General features: G+C 35.2%; 1 protein-coding gene and 1 long non-coding RNA gene across 2 annotated transcripts in view; both read right to left on the bottom strand.

The window, feature by feature from the left end:
* Positions 1-1,620: 1,620 nt before the first annotated feature.
* On the bottom strand, positions 1,621-3,751 carry LOC115434611 (uncharacterized). The gene is made up of 4 exons (XR_003937559.1): positions 3,569-3,751; positions 3,401-3,479; positions 3,220-3,309; positions 1,621-1,896 (listed from the first exon to the last, which is right to left on the bottom strand). It is a non-coding gene; the product is annotated as an uncharacterized LOC115434611 (long non-coding RNA).
* Positions 3,752-13,000: 9,249 nt separating this feature from the next.
* The window catches only part of bean1 (brain expressed, associated with NEDD4, 1), an 88,528-nt gene continuing 75,408 nt past the window's right edge, over positions 13,001-26,120 (bottom strand). Inside the window, exon 5 of the mRNA XM_030156902.1 lies at positions 13,001-14,819. Coding sequence (XP_030012762.1) covers positions 14,417-14,819 — 403 coding nt within the window. The 3' untranslated portion in view covers positions 13,001-14,416. The remainder of the gene's footprint in view (positions 14,820-26,120) is intronic.

Here is a 26,120-nt window from a genome sequence, read left to right as displayed (position 1 = left end):
TAGCACTTGGTAGGGCGTTCTACCAACGTGGAACGACCCATGAAAAGAGCAAGTTAGAAGTTATATTTATGTTTAATCTATTTATTCAGGCTTTGTTTTTGTTTTTGTTTTTGTTTTTTTTGTTTGGCAAGGCAATTATGTGAAGTAAAGCTAATATAGGGAAGCCGAAAAAGTCTCAACAACAAAAATAATAATATTTCAAACACTTCCACACTTAATCCTTTCATGCATGAATTATGAGAACCTTAATCATGATTTTTTCCCCCCTGTTTTTATTCCTCTTTAGGGATAAAAAAAACAAAACAAAAAAACATTGTGATTGACAGCTTTTATGAATCTGTTTTTCAAGGAGTTGCAAAAATGTGCACTCAAATGGATACGATACGTTTAATTTTTGAAGCCAAGAAATGTGTATTTACTGATATACTGTGAAAACTATTAAATAAAAACACTTTTAATGCTGCTAATCTGATGTTTTCTCATATTTAAACATACTCTAATACCAGTTATCACTCACTTCATGGAGATAATATACAAAAAAAAACCCAAAAAAACATTTTGTTAAAGAAAAAATGACAGTTACAGTCTATTAACAATCAGCAATTGATTTACACTCAAACATGTTACTGCAGATCAGTTTTATCAAGAACAGCAAAGTTACATGATGTATAAGTGTCCACTGTGTTGGCTGATATGGAAGTAACACAACACAATCCGTGAATATACAAGAGAACAGCTGGAGAATAACTGTTCACTGTAGTGACCAGTATGCATGGAAGGGTTAAAATTTGAAATATTAAAAAAAATGAAAAATAAATAAATAAATAAACGTATGTTATTTAATTACAAATGAGTAAAACTTGCATTCTTTCATCCCCTTAAATACCCCCCCTCCCCATAAAAAAATATAATGAGAGTTAAATAAGACTCAACCATAAGTACAGTCCTGCACAGATGTCTCAGGTCACTTTTGGCTTTTTTTTTTTTGTTTTTTAGGGTTTTAATTATTTTACAAATTAATTTCTCAGTGTGTTTGTTTAAAAAAAACAAAAACAAAATGGAAGAAATATGTGCAGTATTGAAACACACACACAAATTCAGATGTAAATGACTTTTACAGATAATGTCAGTATTTAGTGTGACCTGTGTTTGGATTTAGTACAGTTTAAATACTCTTGGATCAACTCTGGTTGTTTTCTTTAATTATCATGTGGTATATTTTATTATTTATATTTAACTTCCTTCAGATTGTCCCAAAGTTTGTCCTTTGACATTTGCTGTCTTTTATTTCTCATCCCTGTGCAGATGTTGTAATTTTAGTTTTTAATGCTGTTTCCTGTATATTGAAGTTACATATATAGTGACTGAGAAATGCATAAATGACTAAAACCTATTTGTGTCATATGACATTTGCTCAGTATTGTGTATTGTAATGACATTTTAAAAACAAATCAAGTTTTAAGAAACCATAAGTATAATTTCATATTTTGTGATGTTTGCCTTCATTATATAATGATCTAAGGGCATAATATTAATGTTGTGTTTTTAGGTGTCTTTTGTGTGCTGTATGAATACTATGATTCTTTTTTTTCATTTTCTTTCGGCTATGACTAGTAGCTACAGACGAAGAACAAAGAACTATCATGAGACCAGATGTAACATAGTCAAAAATCATATTTTAGTCATAATCTTTTGTCCCTATGATGTAACCTCTGGGGTTTCACTACAACTCTTTTTGATATTCACTCAAACTACATATTAAACTGAAACAAACACAACACCATTTTTTTTTGCATCCAGTCTTTAATAAATGCCATGGTTAACAGTTTTGAACAAATTTAAAGAAAGGATTTCAAAGCTGGTTTTCATTTGGCGCTCATTCATTTCCAGGTCCATCTAAAAAAACAAAAACGAAGAATATTTAGACACAAAAGAAAACTACAGAACACTTGCAGCACCAATAAATCATTTTCTTAATCCTCATTGATCAGCCGTTTAATGCAAACATGGAATGTGACTGTATTTGTGATGAATGTATAAGATTATCTTGACTGTGGCTTAGAGGACATTTTTCCAAGTCTTAGTTTATTATTATAAGAAGTATTTTTCTTTTATTTTTGGCACCATTGTTTATATTAATAATCAGCTCAATCTGCACAGGTAATACAAAAATATTCTGGTTTAGAGCTGTAAATGTTATTAGATTTGAGAGTGAAGTTACAATAGGAGTTTGAAATATAAATTTGGACAGAATTTGCAGGAAATAACACGATCATTTCATAATTGAAGCGACATATTATCAGTATCAGTTTGACTCATACATTCACAATACTGCACCTTAGTCACTTTCACACCTGTATATATACAGTGTATATTTATATTCTGTTTATATTATTTATTGCTTTTATCTCTTCACATTTACTTTCTTTTTTTTCTTTTTTTGCTGTTTACTTTTAAAAAGTGTTTTTGTATGCAACTGAGCTACTGTGACCAAGTAATTTCCCTTGTAGATCAATACAGTTTGTCTAAGTCTAAGTAAATCTGTGATAGTTTGTAGTTCCAATCCAATCCAACTTTATTTGTAAAGCACTTTAACCCTTTCATGCATAGTGGTCACTACAGTGGACAGCTGATCAAAGGTGTTTTCTTGTATATTAATAGATTTGTTGTTTTGTGCATCATCCCATACGCTGCAGTTCATACCATTACTGTAACTTTGCTGTTCTAGGTAAACCTGATCTGCAGTAACATGTTTGAGTGTCAAAAATGGCAAACTGTTACTAGACTGTAATAAACAGTTTTGTGGTTTTTTTTGTTTTTTTTTTGTTTTGTTTTTTAACAAAAAGTTGACCAAAGTGCTGTACAGAAGAATAATTAAAACCAAAATAGAAGAATAAAATACAGAAATAGATTTAAAGACTTAGAAGCTGTACAAAAAAGAATTAAGTGCTTTACAGAAGAATAAATAGAACTCAGATAGACGAATAATATACAAGAATTAGATTAAAAAGCCATACAATTAAAAACAACAAAAATAAATGAATAAATAAATACATACATACATAAATAAGAACAATAAACCACTATCAAATAAAAACAACAGAATAAAGATAGTACCTTCAAACATCTGACATGGTTTCAAAAGCCAAGGAGAAAAGATGGGTTTTAAGAAGGGATTTAAAAACAAACAGAGTTGACTGAAATGACAGAAGGTCTCACCCTCCTCATTCGGTACAGGACTTGGAGTCTCTGTGCTGGCGTGGACGGTGTGTCCTAGGATCTGTGCAAGGGCTTCTTCCCCTGGAATGACTTTAACATTGGAGAGCAGACGACAGTCTGTCACAACTGTGGAGACTTTGAAGTGATCGCAGCTATTCAGAAAAACATGTACTGTTCATACCTTTATCGTCATCAGCAGCATTAGCTGTGAGCATGAGCACAAGAGCAAAGAGCAGGAACACAACCTGAGGTTTCATTTTCTAGGAGAAAACTGTGACTTTAGTGCAGTCCTTTACACTGAGGAAAAGCTGAAAAGACTGAAAAAGATGAAATATTAAACATCACTCACCTCAAATGTCACACCAGCAGACAGCACCCTTTAAATGTGAAGTTATGTCTATTGTGTCTCTGTGTTGTGGTTATTTATACACCTGACTTCCTGGCATTTAAGTGGGTGTGTCTGATGTGAAGGATCTCACCAGTCCAGCCTGTTCACTTTTTGGAGACACATCACATCAAACACATTGTGAATAATAATAAAAACAGAATGGTCCTTAACTTACAAAACAAACTATCCAGAAGCATCTCAAGTCCTGGCCAGAGCAAAGGGGATCTTAGTTCGAAAATCACTTCAGATGTTGTATAATTCATTCATCTTACCCTATTTAAGTTACTGTTTGAAGGTATGGGGAAATACATATGCAAGTTCCTTACAAAGACTTTTTATCCTGCAAAAAAGAGCAGTAAGAATCATTCACAATGTTGGTTTTCGTGAACACACAAATCCACTATTTTTCCAATCTAAAACTGTAAAACTCATTAACCTGTGGAATTCAAAACTATTCAAATAATGTATAAAGCAAAGAATAACTTACTGCCTGGCAATATTCAAGAAATGTTTTGTGAAAGAGAGGGAGGCTATGATTTATGGGGAAAGTTAAATTTAAAGATTCATAAAGTATGCACTACGTTAAAAAGTTTCTGTGTCACCATCTGTGGAGTAAAATTATGGAACAAATTGTGTGTGGAGATAAAACAAATATCAAACATAATTCAGTTTAAAAAAGATATATATAAAAAAAAAAAGATTCTTGAGCGGTACAGTATTTAATAATGAAAACGAGGCCTGTTTGTTTATGGATGATGTTGTATTGATAAATCTGTTGTAATTATTGAAGAAAATGGTTGAATTGTTGAGTCTGTTTGTATGACTGTACTGCCATGATCATATTGTTGTGTGTAATTCAGTTACTGCATTATGTATTTGTTGTGGTTTGATGTTAAAATGAGGAAAATAGTATTGTTTGATTCTTGTATCAAGTTAGTGATAAAGGTGTAAAAGCACTGAGAGGTAGGATTTAATAAGTTTATACTTCTTCCTACTCCTTTTCGACCATGCAAAATTCAGACTTGTATGTGCTTGAAGATAGATTCTTTCCATTAAATTTTTTGTGTGTTTGTTTTGTTTTATTTTGTTTCTTTGCATGTTTGAAATAAATAAATAAATCAAATCAAATCAACTTTAATTGGACAGTTTTTACATTTGTGTCAGACGAGTGCTGCATCTATTTGTGCCATTTTGATAAAAAATAAACTAGAAATAGAAACATTTGCCCACAAATCTGAGAGTCTGGTTTCAACCGGCTCTAAGTGCTGAAGTGTCATGAGATAACTTAAACTTGTTATGACTTGGCTCTATATAAATAAAATTTGATTGATTGAAATCTGTCAAGCTTGCCACCATCTTGGAGTTTATTTTTTAATGTACCTTATTATTTGATTCAGCTTAACTTTTATTAGCTCTAACTCACATCTTTGTGTCTTTTACTGTGCTACTCTGCATTATTATCATTTTATATAGAGTAATTGATGGTTTTGTTCCACTTTTTTTTTTTTTTTTTTTTTTAAGACTGAAACCTCCTGTAACTCCTACTTTGTTCAACATTCTTTGTGTTTCTACAAACAAACAAAAAAGTACGTTTTATAAGTTAAGTTTGTATTTTTGCTTTCAGTCTAAGGTTGTATTCATTAAGTTTTTTAATAAAGAGTTTCTCCAGTGAAGAAAACTATAAGAAAATTCATAGGATTATGTTTGTGTTTTAAGAAGTTCCTCTTAAAGTTGAAAGTAGATGTTAGTACAAATAAAAACACTGCAAAGCGCTTGAATCCGTAAACATACAACAAAAATAAAAAAATCAAAAAATTAAGAAAATGTAGGAATAGAGCGGAGGACTTGAAAGAGAACAGTTTCTGAAGCAGAGGAGAAAACGACAGAAGGACAAAGAGAAAAGGTTATTTAAGTTAACAAAAAATAAAAAGCTTAAAACTAAATCTAGCAAAGGAAAAATAATAAACCACAGCCCAAACATGGAAAAACCATGAGAAATAATACAACATACATTAAAACAGCACAGGATTTCAGGTAAACCAGTTTGGTTTACATTTTCTGAAATGTTATGTTATACATGAATACATTTTTTTCACAGAATGGAGTCTTTATCTTTAATAAACAATGTTTTTTCTGTCATATAATCATCATTGTCTCATTTTTTATTGAGCTGTCTTTCTTTATGATACCTGAAAAGCAACATTAAAACTTTTCAAACTGGATATAGATCAAAGTGTTAAACATACATAATTCAGTCTAAACCAAACAGGATATGGACTGTCTGGATCTGCACAAACAGGACTGTGTATGTTTTATAGTTTTAAGATCTATACAGTTTGTTATGCTTTTTTATCTTTATTCTCATTCATGGAGCTGAGCATCCTTTGCCATTTCAGAGCACAGATTATAATTCTATGGTGTGACAAATGCAATCGCCTTCAACCTTTGCGAAACTAAAAAAGAGGTTTTGTAGGTGTTTACATAAAACTCTGCATCGAGTCTAAAAGCATCTACATTTTGTCTTTAACCCTGAGCTGTCCGTTATCACATAACACTTGTTTAAATGTGATAAATTAATCATATCTTTCAATATAATGTGTTGCGTTAACTCAGCCTCCTCACATAGACAAAAGCTTTTCCCCTTGTTTTTCTTAGATAGTTTTTCCCTCCTTTTTTAGATACAGGTTTTCTGACAGGATTTTCAGCATGTTTGTGAACACGGCCCCAGGTGTTCAGCAGGAAATGTCCAGTTAAGAACATGACAGAGATTCTTGTCAGTACACTTATGGTGATTTGCATCGATAAGAGTGACCAGAATGAACAGCAGCTTTAGGCTTAACCCTGTGGCGCATTTCACACCAGAAAAACAAGTAGAACCTCATTTATGAGCTGCAATTTCCTGACCTTTCACTGAGTGTTACAACAAAGCACATATTAGAAGTAGAACCACATATTAGTGTTAGAACAAAGCACATATTAGAACAAGAAAAGCATTTGGAGAGTGCAGACCTCCGCCAAGACAGATCCGCCCGATCACCACCAAAATTTAATTATTTCTTCCTTGTGCCAGTATCAACATTTCCTGAAAATTTCCTGAAAATCCATCCATAACTTTTTGAGTACACGTACGCACACAAACATACAAAGCAAAGTGATCACAATACCTCCCGGCTGAGGTATTTAGAACCACATATTAGTGTTAGAACCACATATTAGTGCTAGAACAAACCACATATTAGTGTTAGAACCACATATATGTGTTAGAACAAAGCACATATTAGTGTTAGAACCACATATTAGTGCTAGAACAAAGCACATATTAGTGTTAGAACCACATATTAGTGTTAGAACAAAGCACACATTAGAACAAGAAAAGCACTCGGACAGCGCAGACCTCCACCAAGACAGATCTGCCCCCCCACCCCCCCACCCCCACCCCGATCACCACCAAAATTTAATCATTTCTTCCTTGTGCCAGTATCAACATTTCCTGAAAATTCCATGAAAATCTGTCCATAACTTTTTGAGTTATCTTGCTAACAAACAAACAAACAAACAGACACACACACACACACACACACACATACACACACACACACGCACACAAAGCAAAGTGATCACAATACCTCCTGGCAGAGGTAATAAGAACCACATATTACTGTTAGAACAAACCACAGCCGATCAGATTCATAGAAGAGTTGAGATTTATTCATTCTTCTCTACGGAAGAAAAATATTTAACAAAATCTCTAATACAGACCATAAAGAAACTTCAGTAACTGCATTTCCTATTATGTACATGACACTCGCTGCCTGCTGACAGACAGCAAAAGATAGGAGAGGAGAGGGGAAGTGATCAAACATGACAGTCATTTATGCACATCTGTGTACAGGGAAGAAACACAAACACAATATGGTGGCATCCCCACTGGGGTAAATAACAGTAAATCTGTGGATAAACAGGTTTTCTGGACTCAGGTAACTGAAAAATACACTTTGATTTGGAAATTTAGCCTCAATCCCAATAGTAGCCGTGGTGTTTATTACTGTGACTCTAACAACTCCACTGAGCTTTTACATCAGACCTTTAATATAAAACACACAATGGCCAAGCGCTGATCTCACTTTCATTCAGTGTGTGGATATTTTTGTTTTTGATAAATTAAAACTCAGTTCTGCAGCACCACCTGGTGGGTAAAAACCTTTTCTAAAGTTTTTCTTCACGGTTCAGTTTGTTAGTGAGATGAACTTTAATGTAATGCTCAGGATGTTTTCAACAGAATTTCAGAATGTGCAGTTCTGTGCAAAAGTCGTAGGTCACTTTTAAAATGACCACATACATGTGTTTCTCAGTCTCTGTATTAAGATACAATCTGGATATATGTGAAGTATGTACGGCAGTAAAAACAAAACATACACTCTAAGAAATAAAATGTTGGATTATGTTGGAAATACTTAAAAATGATATGCAACTTGTTTCATGAAATATGGTTATTTAAGTTTCAAAAGATGTCGCAGTTAATTGCAAAGATAACCTACTAATAAATCCAAAGTAATTGTGTCAATAAATCTAAAGTAAGGTGTTGCTTTAATGCTACAACTCAAGAATGACATTTTCTAATCAACAGTATTAGTTTGGATTTACACACATTTTGTTTTAAACTTAGTGATGGGAAGTCCGATTCTTTTAACTAACTCAATTCTTTCGGTTCATTTGTCTGTTGCAAATCGATTCCGAATTGATGTAGGATGTTTTTTTAAATTAATGAATTGATTCGCGACAGATAAACAAACCAAAAGAATTGAGTTAGTTAAAAGAATTGGACTTCCCATCACTAAATTTACAACAGAATGTGTGTGAATCCAAACTAATACTGCTGATTAGAAAATGTAATTCTTGAGTTGTAGCCTCAACCTCCTAAGACCCAGGAAATGTCTGCAAAGTACAAGCGTTTTTCATTTTTTATTAAATAAGTGCCTATATTGGAAACATCATGATGCATCAGTTTTTTCAGATGCAGTTTTTAAAATTTTTTTGGAATGTCCTTTGTGGTGGACAGTTTTCTTTTCTTTTTTTTTTGTATAAAGTTGTGAAACTCTTGTCCACAAATGTGGACAGAGAGCCCATAGCTGGGTCTTAGGAGGTTAAAGCAACACCTTATTTTATTTATTGAAACAATTACTTTGGATTTATTAGTAGGTTATCGTTGCAATTAACCGCAACATCTTTTTACATTTAAATAACCATATTTCGTGGAACAAGTTTCATTTTTAATGAATAATAATTAATCCAACCAATTCTAACATTTTATTTCTTTGAGTGTACATGATAGAAACAGCTTCTAATGTGACCTCCCTTTGCACTTCACATGTCTTTAACCCTTTTGTTCAGACAACATGAGATTTATGACATTAACTTTCAAATGAAATCAAATTCTATTTGTATAACATCAGATCATAACAAAAGTTATGTCATGACACGTTACATGTATATGATGTTTTATACCAGGTTTCATTCAACACATGTCAGATGTTTTAACTGTTTATGCTGTTTCTTTGCATGGGGTCAGGGGTCAATAAATAGTCACTTTAACCTTTAGAACCCATTTAGTTCAGGTTTTTGTGTGTCTTTTAAGGCTGTGCACATATTCTGTGTATTTTCTTGTATCTGAAGAAAATAGATTGAGAAATAAACACATATGCTCATTTCAACCCTGCAAAACCAACAAAGCTAAAGGTGGCTTAAGACTTTTGTACAGTACTGTATGTTGACTGATAAGAGGGCAGTTTGTGCACACCAGTGGGTTATTATTTGTTTATAAGGGCTAAATACGTTACTTAACCCTCCGGTATCCCGTCCAGCACCACCTTACTAAGCACCAAGTGTGCCATTTTGGCACACTTGTGGAATAATGTCAAAAAAATTTTCATACAGTTTGTTTTTAATTCTTTTACACTTTTTTCTATTTCATCAACTTGAGCCATGAATAAAAATACCAAATACTCAATAACACATTTTTTAACCCTTTAAATGCCGTGTTTGTATTGTAAACAAACCATTTTTTTGGATGGAGAAAACACAAAAAAATATTTTTTTTCAATATGCTACACAAAAAGTGGATCACATATTATTTAATTTTTGCAGCCTGGCATATTTCAATGATTAACAGCAACACTGGTTAATTTGCATTATTATTTTTGGCGCTAGGTCAAATGTTCAAGAATACTAGCATCTGTCACCAAATGTGCGTAAAAGGCACACCTTTAAATCAAACTATTAAATATTATATATTGATTTATTTTTCTGCTCTAATTTGATTTTATTTTTGTAAATCAAGGTCAGCCCTAATCATACATATCAAATGGAAGAAATAGTGCGTTTTAGGCACACTTGGGAGACAGATGCTAGTCTTATAATTTTCTTTTGTTTACAATGTGAAAATTTTAGTTGGTGGCCAGAATTTTAAAGATCATACAAAAATGAACAACTTTTGAATTCTAACCTTATTTAAACTGTGGAAAATAATATGACGTTTTTTAACACAAAGTGCAAAGTGTGCCTAAAAGGCGCACCCGGATACCGGAGGGTTAACTGATGTTTATTTTTTTCAGTTTGTCTGTGTAAATCTCTGTCCTATATTCTGTTTTTTTATCAGTATTAGTCCTTTATCGTGTTTTACTCTCATCCTGTTTGATTATACGCTTGTATCTGAGTGGAAATCAAAACCATGAAACACTGACGTCAAAGGAGAAAAAATGAGCAAAATATTCTGTGTTAACATAATGTGGTAGATGAAGTCTTTAGACAGCTATAATGAAGTGTTTGTTTTCTGGTAGTTCTTGTCGAGTGTAGTTAGTTGTTTATTGTTGGGTGGTTTATGTGTGCACTGCGACAAACATGATGACACCAGTTCATTATCATGTCCCTTCATTATCAGTTGACTCCTCTACTTGGCTGAGAACATTTCTATCCTTAAGTCACTCTGTTTTCACACTGACAGATTTGTCACTGAATCACTAAACTGCCTAGGGTTCAACTAAGTTTATTTATTTATTTCATGGTAATAACATCTTAAAAATAAAAATAAAAAAAGAAAATCCCTCCACATCTCAGTATGTGACAGGCTGTCAAGCTGACAAAACACATTCAACAGGGAAAACATGTGATGCATTTTAAGATGAACAGTAGTTTATGTTTGGATTGAAAGTAAATGGCTTTGCATGTTAAAATAGCACTTTTAAAGGGAAAACAAGGGACAAAACAGAGACACAATATGCACTTGGACTGACAGAGGACATTCAACTTGGCAAAGAAAATTAACAGTTTAGGACTCTCATAACAGTGACTTTACCAGAGACTGTAAATATATGCAGGAAGTGAGAAATATTCAAATTTAGTTTGACAGTGACTCATTCACTATTACTCAGGTCTACAGTAAAAGACATCATGGAGACACTTCAGTTGAGTTTGTAAAATGGGTTGTGGACTGTTGTAGCTGCCAAACTGAACCAAATGACAAATCTAAGTGAATCACTGGAACAACAGCACAAAACAGCACAAACGTCATATGTTTCCCAGGATCCAATTTGTCCACCAAACTAATTAAATAAGAACTAAGTCAGTGAGGGCATCCTCCATACTGAATCATTAACAAATGAACAGTAACAAACAACAGTAATACATTTGACAGCACCAAGCACTGCATTATTTGCATTATTATTATGGCTACAGTGTTTGAGCTAACAGTCTGAGGGCTATTAGGCACATATTTTAACTACATGTAACATGTATAAAATGAACATTTTTGAATGGAAAAAAAATAAGCCCACATGAATACCAAATAAAATACCATAAATGATATTTGCATAATTACTTTGTACCAAAAAGCACAAAAGAAGACACTGGGAGCTGTGCTTTTAGGAGTGGAAATGGATGTTCAGTGGTGATTTGTTGTCTACAGGTCTTAGTGTCTCCAGGAGAACCTGCGTTGAGGCTGTCCATCAAACATAAACACAAAAAACACTACACTCCTACTTCAGTCTTTTTGCTTTAAAGGGAAAACCGCTGGTTTGCACATTTTGCGTTCAAATGCAATGATTCTGAGTTTTTTGAGTTGTCTGACTCTTTGCAACACATCAGACGAAATATTCATTTTGATCATATTCACTCAAAGATAACAGGGTGTGGAAAATGACAGGTCACACAACTGTCAAGATCAGGAAAAATGTGTTCATTTCATCACTGAACATGTCTAGGCCTTTGTAATAGACAAACATGTACATGACAACCTATAGCAACTGCACACTCTATAAACATTCTTACTATTGTAGAAATATGTTCAGTCTAAATATTACCAGTGCCAGTCCTCTATCACTACTTAAGATTAATTATACAGCTGCACATTGATGCCATTTTTCATTAGCATCATAGCATAATTGCCAAAGTCATACACTATATGGACAGAAGTACTGGGACACGTTGAATTTAGGTGTTTCTTTTCTAACAGGGGTCTGGGATACAAAACAATAATGACAAATATGATAATATAGTTTTATATTGTGATGAATATCATCCCATTGCACTGGTTAGTTTGGGTTAAATTGTTATCTGTGCTTCCAAAATGCCTCAGAGATGGTTTTTACTTAATTTCTCTTTAAAAATTTTTTTTTATCCATGACTATGATTTTAAATGTTCTACCTCTAAATTTCAAAAATATTTTTTATTTGCTCTGACTGTAAATAAGAATTTTCTACCACAATTAACCATCTACTTTCTTCCCATCTCACTTAGGAAGAAAAATATCCCACTAAACTTAAATATTGATGTTTATAAACTATATGGACAAAATTATTGGGACACATCATGTCTACAGTTGTAAGATGTCCTGTTCATGCTGATTTGAAATACAAACATCAATATTTATGATATTTATCACAATATAAAACTAAACTGTGACGTTTGTCATTTTCACCTGAATTCAACGTGTCCAATACTTTTGTCCATATAGGGTATGACTTAGGCTTATGCTATGAGGCTAACGTTTTGTATCCAAATGTATTTTGCCGCAAATATAACCATCTCAACTAAATTCACATTTGTAATTGATAGAATCTGCTCTGATACTACATTATTACTTTCCTAACAACCTTAATGATGTCATGAAGTTAAAATGATCTCTGCCCTCATACAATGAACTAACAACACACAATGTTGACTGATTCATGACAGCAAAACAAAGAGAAAAGAGCAAAGCTATACAGTGACATATGTTTCTTAAGTGAAAAGTGCATTAATGTCAACAATTTCACATAAAAACGTGTTGCATTTGACCCGACCTGATGTTAAGGAGGGCTCTAAGCTACATTTTGCTGCTGGGGTCTGGTGTATTTTTCAGAAAAAGTGAGATTTATATTAAAATAAATGGGCTCTAAATGGACGTTTCTCTTGTGAAGCTCAGCCTTATCATGATGGTTTGAGCTACACAGATTTCCTTTTGTAAATAAACTCCTTAGAGTAGAATTTAAGTGACAACACTACTTTCCCAAATGCAGTTCACCTTACTGGGGGTATTACTCCTTCTCGATACCACAAACAGATCTCATTTATAGAATATTAGTCTTTTACTCAATCAAATATGAGTTAATTACTTCTGGTTGTTATTTCCTGTTATAAATCTGTACTATGGGGCCATTAAATCACTAATATTACAAACAGAGCCCTTAAATAAAATACCTACATCAACATGTTTAGCTGTGGACCTACAGATACTTCTGGTGATCAGACCATATGCAGTAAATATCAAACAACCTTCACGAGTAGACAAACATCTACAAAATGATGCAAGCATTTGCTTTAAATCAGCCCTTTGGCTGTGGCTTACCCTCTAACATCTTAAAATACGTGTTCAGGGGATCTACTTGGTGACAATTATAGGATAAATCACTACAAGTCAATCATTGTTTTCTACTGATCAGTCTTTGGAGCAATCAGGGGGTCGTGTTTGCTTCAAACAGAGACAAATGGAGAAAAGAGAGAGTCTAAAACCATCTTATCATAAAGGCATTATTTCTATCCACTAGGCTACAACCACCACACTGGAAGCTACAGGAGAGCACACAGGACTAGATGTTAACACAAACTGGGGATCAGTAAGGGTGCTGGTACTTAAGGATGTGGTAAACAAGTGTATCCAATCATCTGATGTGACTCTGACATGTGAGGGTACACGATTATACCACCAGAAACAGAAGGGAAGTCCTCTGTGTGCTTGTGTTTACCTTAAACTATACTATGACCTACAGTTCCACATTGATAGTTTACACTCAGTCCTTCATCTACAGACAAAGCTCACCATCATTTACAGTATGATGAAGACAGTATGTAGCAATAATTCACTCTAAAGATGTAATGTGTAAGAGTTGGATCAGTCCTGATTTAAAAAAAGAGATATTAACAGTCAAAATGAAAGAAAAAAAAAAAAAAAAAAAAGACAAAGTTGATGTTGTTCCAGGCGCTGTTGGCGGGCAGGCGCTCTCCTCTGAAAGCATCACCCCAACAACAAATGCTTTCCCAGTGAAAATGTCTTTCCAGGAACACTATTATTGGATGTGTGTTTGGTGTCCAGAGACAAAATGCTGCTGGAAACTGGAGCACTGGCTGCATTTCAGTCCAGTTCAGCCTTTTAGCAACAGTGTGGAAGATGTGCATGTCATTCTATTCCACTTATTTTTTCCCCCTTGTTTGTTGAAAACTGTTTTATTCAACTGGGGACGACACACAGCACAGGTGAAAGAAATAACCTCATTGTCCTACCGGATTTGGTTAGCCTCTGGTTGCTGCGGGTTACTGCCCTCCCCTGTCTCTGATTGGTGTTTGTAAAGGTCACATGGCATGAGAGGGAGGGGCTGACCCTGGTCAACCAGCACTGACTCATAAGGAGGTGCGGCCTCCAGTGGGAAGGAGATGGATGAGATGTGCTGCTGCTGCTGCTGCTGCTGGAGCTCCTGCAGTCCCATCGGGTAGTGAGAGGTGGAGAACCAGGAGGTGCCAGCTGAGCTCTCTCCACAGTATGGGGAGGGGTCTGGGCTGGGGTAGCTAGGCTGCTCGTCCTGCTCTGCCACAACCTGACAGGGGTCCAATAGGGAGTAAGGAGGCGGGTCATCTGTAGGGATGTAGATCTCAGTCGCACCAGGGCCAACGCACTCATCATACCTACAGAAACGGGGTAAAAAAAACAAATTTCAGAGGAAGACACTGATGATTTCCACTAATGTAGATACATGGTGCCACTGAGCAGAAGAGTTTCACATCAGATATTTTGACTAGTTATTTTTGGAGAGAATTTTGGGGCAACAAATTATCCATATACACAAATATGGGTAAACATTTTTCTCTATGTTTGTGCCTCTATGCAAACAGTGGACCCGTTTACACGACACTAAAAATCTGATAATTGGGAGTAATTAGATAATTGTAGTAATTAGATCTGGTGCAAAAAACCCTGATTTAGACCTTTCACTCTATTATCAGCTTTCTTTGAGTACATACAGATGTCGTGATGGTAGACTCAAAATTATTATTGTCTTCTGCCCACATTTGACTGTCACTAGTGGCCAAAAGGGTTTTTGGCCACTAATGTTTGGGTGTCTTGTGGGTGACAACATTATGTTTATTATCAGATCCAGTTATAGTGCAGGGTCAATACACACATCATATCTACAAAAGCAGGGGTTAAAAAACTATTTCAGAGGATGACGCTGATGATTTCCACTAATGTAGATACATGGTGCCACTGAGTAGAACAGTTTCACATCAGATATTTTGACTTGTTACTTTTGGAGAGAATTTTGGGGCATCTAATTATCCATATACGGTACACAAATATAGGTAAACATTTTTCTCTATGGTTGGGCCTCTATGCAAACAGTGGACCCGTTTACATGACACTAAAAATCTGATAATTGGGAGTAATTAGATAATTGTAGTAATTAGATCTGGCGCAAAAAACCCTGATTTAGACCTTTCAGTTCATTATTGGACATTTTTACGCGGTGATGGTAGACTCAAAACTATTATTGTCTTATACCCCTATTTGACTGTCACTACTGTTTTGGCCAGTAATGTTTGGGGGTCTTGTGGGTGACAACATTATGTTTATTATCAGATCCAGTTATAGTGTAGGGTCAATACAATCATCATATCTACAGAAGCAGGGGTTAAAAAACAAATTTCAGAGGAAGACACTGATGATTTCTACTAATGTAGATACATGGTGCCACTGAGCAGAAGAGTTTCACATCAGATATTTTGACTAGTTATTTTTTGAGAAAATTTTGGGGCAACAAATTATCCATATACAGAAATATGGGTAAACATTTTTCTCTATGTTTGTGCCTCTATGCAAACAGTGGACCCGTTTACATGACACTAAAAATCTGATAATTGGGAGTAATTAGATAATTATAGTAATCAGATCTGGTGCAAAAAACCCTGATTTAGACCTTTCAGTCCATTATCAGCTTTCTTTGAGTACATACGTATGTCGTGATGGTAGACTCAAAACTATTATTGTCTTATACCCATATTTGACTGTCACTACTGTTTTGGCCACTAATGTTTGGGGGTCAACATTATGTTTATTATCAGATCCAGTTATAGTGTAGGGTCAATACACTCATCATATCTACAAAAGTGGGGGTTAAAAAATGATTTCAGAGAATGACACTGATGATGTGTTGTGGTGAAGATACATGTTGCAATTGAGTAGAATAGTTTCACATCTGATAATTTGACTTGTTATTTTTGGAGAGAATTTTGGGGCAACAAAATATCCAAACATTTTTCTCTATGGTTGGGTCCCTATGCAAACAGTGGACCCGTTTACATGACACTAAAAATCTGATAACTGGGAGTAATTAGATAATTGTAGTAATCAGATCTGACATGAAAAACCCTGGTCTAGACCTTTCAGTCCATTATTGGACATACTGTACATATGTCGTGATGGTAGATTCAAACCTATTTTTGTCTTCCGCCCACATTTGACTGTCACTACGCTTTTAGCCACTAATGTTTGGGGGTCTTGTGGGTGACAACATTATATTTATTATCAGATCCAGTTATAGTGTAGGGTCAATACACTCATCATATCTATAGAAGCAGGGGTTAAAAAACAAATTTCAGAGGAAGACACTGATGATTTCCACTAATGTAGATACATGGTGCCACCGAATAGAAGAGTTTCACATCAGATATTTGGACTTGTTATTTTGGAGAGAATTTTGGGGCAGCAAATTATCCATATACACAAATATGGGTAAACATTTTTCTCTATGTTTGTGCCTCCATGCAAACTGTGGACCCTTTTACATGACACTAAATATCTGATAACTGGGAGTAATTACATAATTGTAATAATCAGATCAGATGCGTTTACATGTTCTTCAGAAATGCAATAATCAAAAAACCCTGGTTTAGATGTTTCAGTCCATTATCGGATTTCTTTCAGAGTAGGTATGTCCAAACCTATTATTGTCTTCCACCCACATTTGATCATGTCTTGTTTTACTCATGTGTGGATGTATAAGAATGAAATCACATTATCAGATCAGAGTACTGGGAAGAAATCCAGATGTGTTATTCAGATTACTACCTGATAAAACATATCAGATTATATTGTTTACATGATCACTTGAATTGTCTGATAGCTACAGAAACCGGATAAAGATCGGGGTATTAGTGTGCATGTAAATGGTGTTTCATATCACTAAAATAGATTTTTTAAAGTATTCCAATTTGCCATTGTTTCACCATCAGCGTCAGTCAAAGCCACAGTAAAAGGGAAAAGTCAGGGCTGGGGTGTCTTTCTCTGTAAGCCTCTTTGCTTCTGTCTTGGCAAAGGTCCCAGAAAGATGCCTCTCTGATGTTAATTTTCTACCAACCAGTCCAGCCAGAGAGTGAAGAGAACATATAAAATAGAATAAAACTAAATGGAAAACCAGGTTATAAAATCAGAGGGTGTGTTTGTGTGTGTGGGTCTAATGGTAGAGGATGGAGGCAGAGGAAGCAGTAAATCAGAGTAACTCAATGAGTGCACTGGTAAACTGTATCAGCCTGGACCCACAGCACTGCAGCCCTGTGTGGGAGAGGCAGAGGGCTGGATTTGGCCTCCATCTTTCTTTCTTTCTTTCTTTCTTTGCAATACATCACATTTATGCTTAGTGTCAACTTGTACAACTGCCAAAACTTTTGGTCTTGACTACAAATACAGTAAATTGCAGATCAGTTAAATTTCAGTTCAGGGATTTTTGCAAAAATCATTTGGTAAAAGTGCAGTTGTGGCCAGAAGGTCTGGGAATTAAATAAATTTTTCTTTCTTTTTTTCTTTTTTTTTTCTAACCACACTCCCCGTAGGGGAGGTGAGGGGTATTGTTTTTGGTTCGGTTTGTTTGTTAACACTTTAGCAGCAAATCTATTGGTTGAATTCATACCAAATTGGGTTTATAGATTGCCAGTGACCCAGAATAAATGCCATTACATTTTGAGAAAATTAGGTCAAATTTCAAAATTTTTAATGAATTTTTCAGATCTTTTTTTCCCCCCATTTACTTACAGTGGGCAAAATTTCAAATGTCTGTAGCAGCAAAACTATTGATTGAATTCACACCAAATTGAGTTTATAGATTGCCAGTGACCCAGAATAGATGTGATATGCTAACATTAGCACATGCATAGACATGATGACATCAGCTGGATCGATGCCAAAATCAGCTACAGTATGTGCAAGGGGCGGGGTTTGTTGTGCCTGGCACCACTTGTTTCTGTGTCTTTCTAAGGTATATTGAAGAGCAATTAGAAGCATTATACAGGTTTCAAAGACTTCTATTGACAAATGAATCACATTTAAGCCGGGGAATCAATTTGTGCCATTACCAAAACCTTTTTCAAACACCGTAGTCTATAGTTTAGTCTGTAGATGTCTTATATGAAAAGATAAAATGTGGTAAATATCTTTCTATGTTACTCTCTAAGCCACTAGGGGTCTCTCTTGAAAACACTACGAATCTCTCTTGGGGTCTTGTGCGTGACAACATCACACTTTAGGATATTTAATTATCTGATCCAGTTATAGTGTAAAGCGAATGAAAAATCTGTAATTTTAGTTTATGATTTCCACTAAGCTACGTGTATATGTGAAAGGTTCTGTCCTGATGTATGTAGTGTGTTTGTCCAGATTTGTCTCCTCAATTAATTAATACCATTAAACTGTGAAGGTCTCTTTATAGATGACTCTGTCCTTGTGAAATGTCACTTTCGTCGTCGTCTCAGGACTTACTCATCTGAAAGTTAAAGCCTGTCTCACTCACACCTACACACATCAACACATACCAAAGCACTGGGAGCTTCTGTGGTATTTTTTTTTAATTGCAGATTTTTTTGTTTTTTAGCTTTGGGAAAACTAACACTTGCACATTCATGCTAATAAAGCGAGTGGAGGTGATAATTGGAGAGATTGCAGTGTGTGTGTCAGGAAGGACAGGGGTGTTTCTGGAGTGTTGTAACACATTGTGAATCCCTAAGTGTCAAATCTTTGAGGAGTTTTAAGCTCCTTGCTCCCCCTTGACACCTCCTTTTTGCTGTGTGCAGCTGTGTTTGTACAAAACCCTCAAACAGAAAATGAATGTGGCATTTTACACCCGTTTGTGTCTGGGTAACATGCGTGTAGTTGTGGCTACTAGGTGTTGCTGAGTGAGGATAATTCACTCCTCTGAGACACACCATGGAAGTTACACAACTGTTTTTTTTTGTACATCTGCATCTACTGCTCCTCTGGGTACAAAGATGAATTTCAAACCACAAAAATGAAATCAAATTACAGGAGGTTTAAGTTGGTTTGCAAAAGTACAAAAAAAAAAAAAAAAAAAATTTCTTTGCGCTTTCTCAAAATTTGGTCGATTACCAAAATCATTTCCTGTCAGAACGTCTTGACTTTGTCGACCTCTAAAAGGAGTTGACTGTAGTGGATACACGGTCAGGTCAGGATAGAGGAGGACCTCTGGCATGTGTTCAGACATTGGTTGTGACGCTCTACAGATCTGGACCGGAGACAGCTCTGACTGCAGCATATGGTCCACTGTGTGTGAGAGCATGTGTGTGTGTGTGCAGAGCTGGCATGTTTCTGCTCTGCATCACTGTGAGAGGTACAAGCCTGGAGAGTTCGTGCAAAGAACCTCAGAGATATTGTTTCACATGCCTTTACATACATGAGGGTACAATGGAAACACAAAGCAGCTCTGAGTACTAGAGGTCAGCTTTTATATATGAAATTTAAGTTATAAGATAGGGTTTTGAGAACATTGTAAGACGACACACTACTTAAACTTATTAAAACCAAAAGCAACATATCATTAACCTCATAGCATAATTGCTTAGGTCATACACTATATAGACAAAAATATTGGGACACATCATGACTATAGGTTGTAAGATATCCTGTTCATGATGATTTGAGATATAAATATTAATATTAATAATCAATAGGATATTTATCACAATATAAAACTGTATTATGACATTTGTCGTTATTGTTTTGTATCCCAGACCCCTGTTAGAAAAGAAACACCTGAATTCAACGTGTCCCAATACTTTTGTCCATATAGTGCACAGGTGTCAAACATGTGGACCGGGGGCCAAAACCGGCCCGCTAAAGGTTCTAAGGTTCTAATCCAGCCCGCGGGACGAAACTGCAAAGTGCAGGTTAGGGCATCAAACTCAAAAATAATATCATAATAACCAATAAATAATGACAACACCAATATTTTCTCTTTGATTTAGTGCAAAAAACATTGAATTATGAAAATGTTTACATCAACAAACTATTCTTTAACAATAAAATGTGAATAACCTGAACAAATATGAACAACCTGAAATGTCTAAAGAAAATTAAGTGCAATTTTAACAATATTCTGCCTGTTACTGAATGTTTTATGCCTTTGTAGATCTGATCTGTAATGCATATGTATGAATGAAAAGTCAAGGCAAAATATTGATAAGGTTGTACTTATATTTCTTAACAAATTTCATTTTTTTCAGGTTATTCACATCCTTTTTGTTTGGATAGTTTGTAAATGTAAATATTGGCATAATTGAATGTCATTTTTTTGCACTAAAACAATTTGGAGTTGTCATCATTTATTGGCTATCATGCTATTACTTTACTGGTCCGACCCACTTCAGATTAAATTGGGCCGAATGTGGCCCCCGGAAGAAAATGAGTTTGACATCTCTGATATAGTGGATGATTTAGGCAATTATGCTATGAGGCTAACCATATGTCTGTTTTAACCTTTAAGTCTTTACCTCCTGTACCACTACCAGGTGATATGTTTGTGTGTTTTTAACTTTATGACTGTTGACCTGCAAGAATATTTTATTAGTTTTTCTGAAAACTCTGGTTTTGAGACTGATGTCAAACAACGCTCAGGTCTTAATGGTACGACAGTCATTTAGATTAAAAAAATAATAATAATAAGTGCATGTCAGAGGACAGGGGAAATATTTTGAGAAACAATTTTAATTTCAAAGCTGGAATATTTTCAAGAACAATCTTACAAATTTCAAGTCTCTGCTCTCAGACAATATCTAAGTTTTTCCACTCATAAATCTAAAAAAAAAAAAGTTTTCCCCTTCAAAAATCTTACCCACTTTCTCCCACTGGAAACATCTTTATTTTATTTGCTGACATGCAATGGATTATACACTTCTGTATTTACATTTTTTCTTCTCTGTCCTCTTTTTTTTTTTTTTTTTTTTTTTTTTACATCCATGCCTGTAGTATTTTTATAGTATACATTATCATAGACTACAGTGCCTTGCAAAAGTATTTGTCCCATGGGTAAAGGTTTCAAAGTATTCATCTGTGGCAAGACTTGGAAATTGCTGCTCACACTTGCTCTCCATCCAATCGGACTGAACTGGGGCTATTTTGCAAAGAAGTTGCAGCTGTAATTGTAGCAAAAGGTGGTTCATCAATAGATTAATTTGAGGGAGGAGAATACATATGCAGGCCTCACTTTTCAGATTTTTATTTATAAAAATCACTACATATGATTTTCCTTCCACTCCTATCTATATAAAATGCATTTAAGTTTAAATGTGGGTGTAATGTGACAAAATGTTGAAAAGTTCAAGGGGGATGACTACTTTTGCAAAACAGTGTGTGTGTTTTACATGCACATCACTATGTCAAATACTGAAAGGTTTTTAAAGTATCCTGTCTTTGTTTTTGCAAGAGTCTGGTTTGGACCAGCTCTATATGTAAAGTGACATGAGGTAACTTTTACTATGATTTGGTGCTATATAAATGCATTTTGATTGATTAACCCATAAGGACCCAGTGTGACATTTGTGGCAGTTCCCAAATGATTTTTTCTCTATATTTTACCATCCTGAAGTGGTTTATCACCATTTATTCTAATCTTATCCTCTGTATTTTGTGTTTTTTCAATAAAAATCAGACATTTTCCAATGTTTAATTCACTGATTCTGTAGATGTTCATAAAAGCTCAGAGTAAAGTTGAGGATTATTATATCAAAAATAGAGAAAACTGAAGAAAAAATTACATTTTCAGCAAAATCTCTCATTAACTGAACCTAAACCCAGTGTCTCCATCCACTGTCATTGATCCAACTCCATGGGTTTTACTGGTGAATCAATGTTGTAGAAGATGACAGTGTTTCCACGGTAACTAGCCTCTGAATGTCCAAATGGGTCATATCTGATGACCATGAAAAGATGACAAACTGTATTATACACCAATTATTTACATGTATTGATAAGATTAGTGGATCAACAGGTATTAAATAGTTTAGATCAGTAGATGGTTTTGGTAGATGGTGGATGTTTGGGATTGTGGGTTAATTGATGATGGTGACAGTATATTTGACAATGGCTGTTTAGTTCAGTATTTTTCCTGAGGTGATACATAGTACTGGAAGTACTCAGATTCATGACTTCTGTAAAATTAAAATATACCCTAAGAATATATAAAACAAACAAAAAAAACAAACAAAACAACTTACCATTTACAAAAGCATTGCAAGAAAAGTTAATGTATTAAAAGTACTCAGTTTTGTATTGTTTTGTTTCTAAAAATGTAAGAAAAATGGCTACCCCTTGCCATAATAAAGAAGACTTTCTATTTTTTTGTCCCTTTACACATTTATTAATCATTTAATGTTTGCAGCTCCACTGAAAAGCATCTTCAGCTGTGTAGTAAAAAGTGTCCCTGAAACACACAAGAATACATGCACATGAATACTTCAGCACCTTAAGGACAGTGTTTTGGTAAATGCACCACCACAGCTCTAATCTTCCGTCTCACACTTTCTCTTGTAAAGTCTTGACCCTTGCTGTTCGCTATTATTCTTTTTCACAGGTTCTCTGGCTGAGTGTCAAAAATCACAGCGAGAAATCCACACCTGAGTTCACTCGTGCTGTCACCGTCATTTTCAATCAATGAAGACTGTTACCATCAATAAACCAGGCTGCACTACATGAGTAAAAAGGATGGATGAGAAGACTGAGAAATATGATTTTAGAAATGCTACTCACAGCAGCATGAAGTGTATAAAACCATCAGATGGTTCAAACCAGAGTGTCCCCGACCGTATAAAGTAAAAAGGATGAGGAACATTTCTGCAACATTTGCTGAGCCTTAAATACAATAGGAAAATATTGGAAAAAAAATAACACTAACTTTGCTCTGATGTGTAAATCTGTTTTCAGTGTCTGCAACATTTTGACAACTATTCTCTCCACTTTACTTTTTTGTGTTTATTTCTTTTGAATAAAAAGTTAGATTCTGCCCCTGAGATTCAATCAACACAATAAACACGAAATTACAATTTCAGAGACAGCAGGTGTCATTTTTGTGTGGTTTTGTTTCGTCTTTTATGTTGTTTTTGTCTTTCTTCATTTGTCACAATCACTGATGGATACTTCAAGAGAGCATCTTTTGTTTTATGTTATTATTCTGTCCATTTAGGCTGAAATATTTCTTGATATTGGGAAGGAACATGATGCACAATAAAAATCTGAACAACAACAAAAAAAAAAACTATAAGAAACTATATTAATTAAGCATTTTTACATTGTTACTTCCCATCTCTGTCTGGTACAATTATACAATGGAATAAAATTGTGCATGCAGCATACACTGATCAGCCATAGCATTCGGTTTACTGACCATACATAATGATGATTATCATATTACAGTGATACTGTTCATTGGGTTGGATATATTAGGCAAAGCAAGTGAACATTTAGTCCTTAAAGGGGTCATATTTTGCTAAACCCACTTTTATTAGTCTTTGGTGCATTTATTTGTGTATTTGGACCATAATAGATCATAAATTTTGAATTTGAACCCTCCAGGTGCTGCAAAGCTATCTTTATATTCATTTTGACAAAAATTGAGTGGTTTTCTATAACCTGTTTTAATTCCTGCTTAATTTGTTACATCTATAATTAGTTACGTCACGACATTTCCACATATAAGGTCAAGATTTGGACGGACATTTCTCCGAATACGCCGTAATTGTTTATCAACAGCAGCGGTTGTAGTCCGTACTGAAAAAATGTCCAAACTTCGAGCCGATTACCTAAAATGTTCAGTTGTTGGTTGAACGGGACAGAGCAGCACAGCAACAACCTGGAGGGGGCGGGGCATGAAGTGGCTCATTTGCATTTAAAGGGCCAGCGCTCAAAACAACCTTTCCGGTGTCATTACTCAGAAATAAGGTTGAAGATGGACCTGTGGAGTTGAATTAATGAAGAATTCAGACCCAAGCAGAGCATTTACAGTTTATGTAGACCGCAGGGAAATGTTTTAAAATGCATAATTCCATTCTTAAAAAAAAGCAAAATATCACTCCTTTAAAGTTGATGTGCTTGAAGCAGTGAAATGGGAAACCTAAGGATCTGAGTGACTTTGACCAGGTCAAGGACGAGGTGCTATATGTGTAGCACTTTGTAACTAACAAAAGTGGTGCAAAGAAAATCCAATCTCAGTCTGTCTGAGTGTCTGTAGAAGGTGGCGGACAAACAAATCTTGTAATTGGAGCGCCCATGTCGCAACATAGAGAACTTATAAGGTCTGCTGCTGGTGTGTTGGTGCCAGATATAACAACACACGCTCAGAGGTCTTGTGGGTAGGGGATGTTTTAGTAGCAAAAGGTACTAAACCACTACACCAGTGGTTCTCAACTGGTCTGACTTCAGGACTCTCTGCCACCCCTCAATGACAAGCTGCAACCCAAATTGATAATAGTTAAATGTATTCAAATGTTTTTAATAAAAACATGGTGTGTTTTGAACCTGAGATGATACAGAATATCACAGTATGAAAACACAGAAGACAAGTTTAATGAGAAACCAAACTGACCAGCAGGTGGTGATGGTAAAAAGGGGAATATTCCCTTTAACAATAAATTAAATACATTTTAACCAAAACCAAAAAGTACGCTCAGTTGAGTGCATTCACTCACTTATTCAAGCATTGCATTGAGGTTGATGTCCTCAATGTAAGTAAAACCATAAATGATGTAGTTGTTGTCATCCCTGCCATCACTTGAACAGAAACTTTTGGCCCAATCCCAATTCACCCCTTAGCCCTCCCCCTTACCCCTACCCCTTGGCCTTTGCACTTGACACTACCCCTTGAAACGAAGCTGCAAGGGTTAGGGGTTGAAACATTCCTCTATGAAATGGGACAACGCTTCACGACCTGTTACGTCATCAGTAGTCATCAATGTCGCTATAAACAGATGTGACAACTTTGTTTCTGAAAGTATTAACCATGCCATCAGCAGCTGTAACCATCTCTGTTCTATGGGCTTCGGTCATCTTTTCGCGACTATCAACTATAAACCACAGAAATGCGATCTATAACACATTTAAACTGCATTAAATGGTCAATCAAATGATTAAGTTGTTTACGAAGAAAATACGTACATTTGTGTGTTTCTTTCATCACACTGCTGCACTTTTTGGTTGTTTACCTCCATCTTCCCAATGTTTCGAACAGAATTATGGGGAATTTCTCCTACCCCTCCATTCATAGTGTGGTCCTGAAATATCTCCGTTTCAAGGGCTATATAGCTGTAGGGCTTCCTCTCCGTCTAATCAAGAATTGGGACAAAACTACCCCTTCACGCGTACATGCAAAATGGAGGGGTAGGGGTAAGGAGGGTGGGGGGTGAATTGGGATTCAGCCTTTGGTTCTTCTTTTATGCTGTGAAATATCTGGTGTTAATTAGTTTTACAGCGCATTACCACCACCTACTGTTGGGGGGAGTGAGTGGACGGCACTCAGCTCCATAGAAAATAAAACACAGGATTTGTTTCTTGACATTATGTTTTGCACAGACAAAGGCCCGTCACCCACTGAAAACGGGTCTGTGACCTAAACTTGGGTAGTGACTGACCATTGGAGAATCACTGACCTACAGCAT

This window comes from Sphaeramia orbicularis, chromosome 15, assembly GCF_902148855.1.
Source record: "Sphaeramia orbicularis chromosome 15, fSphaOr1.1, whole genome shotgun sequence".
In the NCBI taxonomy this organism is placed as follows: Eukaryota; Metazoa; Chordata; class Actinopteri; order Kurtiformes; family Apogonidae; genus Sphaeramia; species Sphaeramia orbicularis.
Note: the sequence above shows the minus strand (reverse complement) of the source record. Positions and strands in the feature narration are given on the sequence as shown.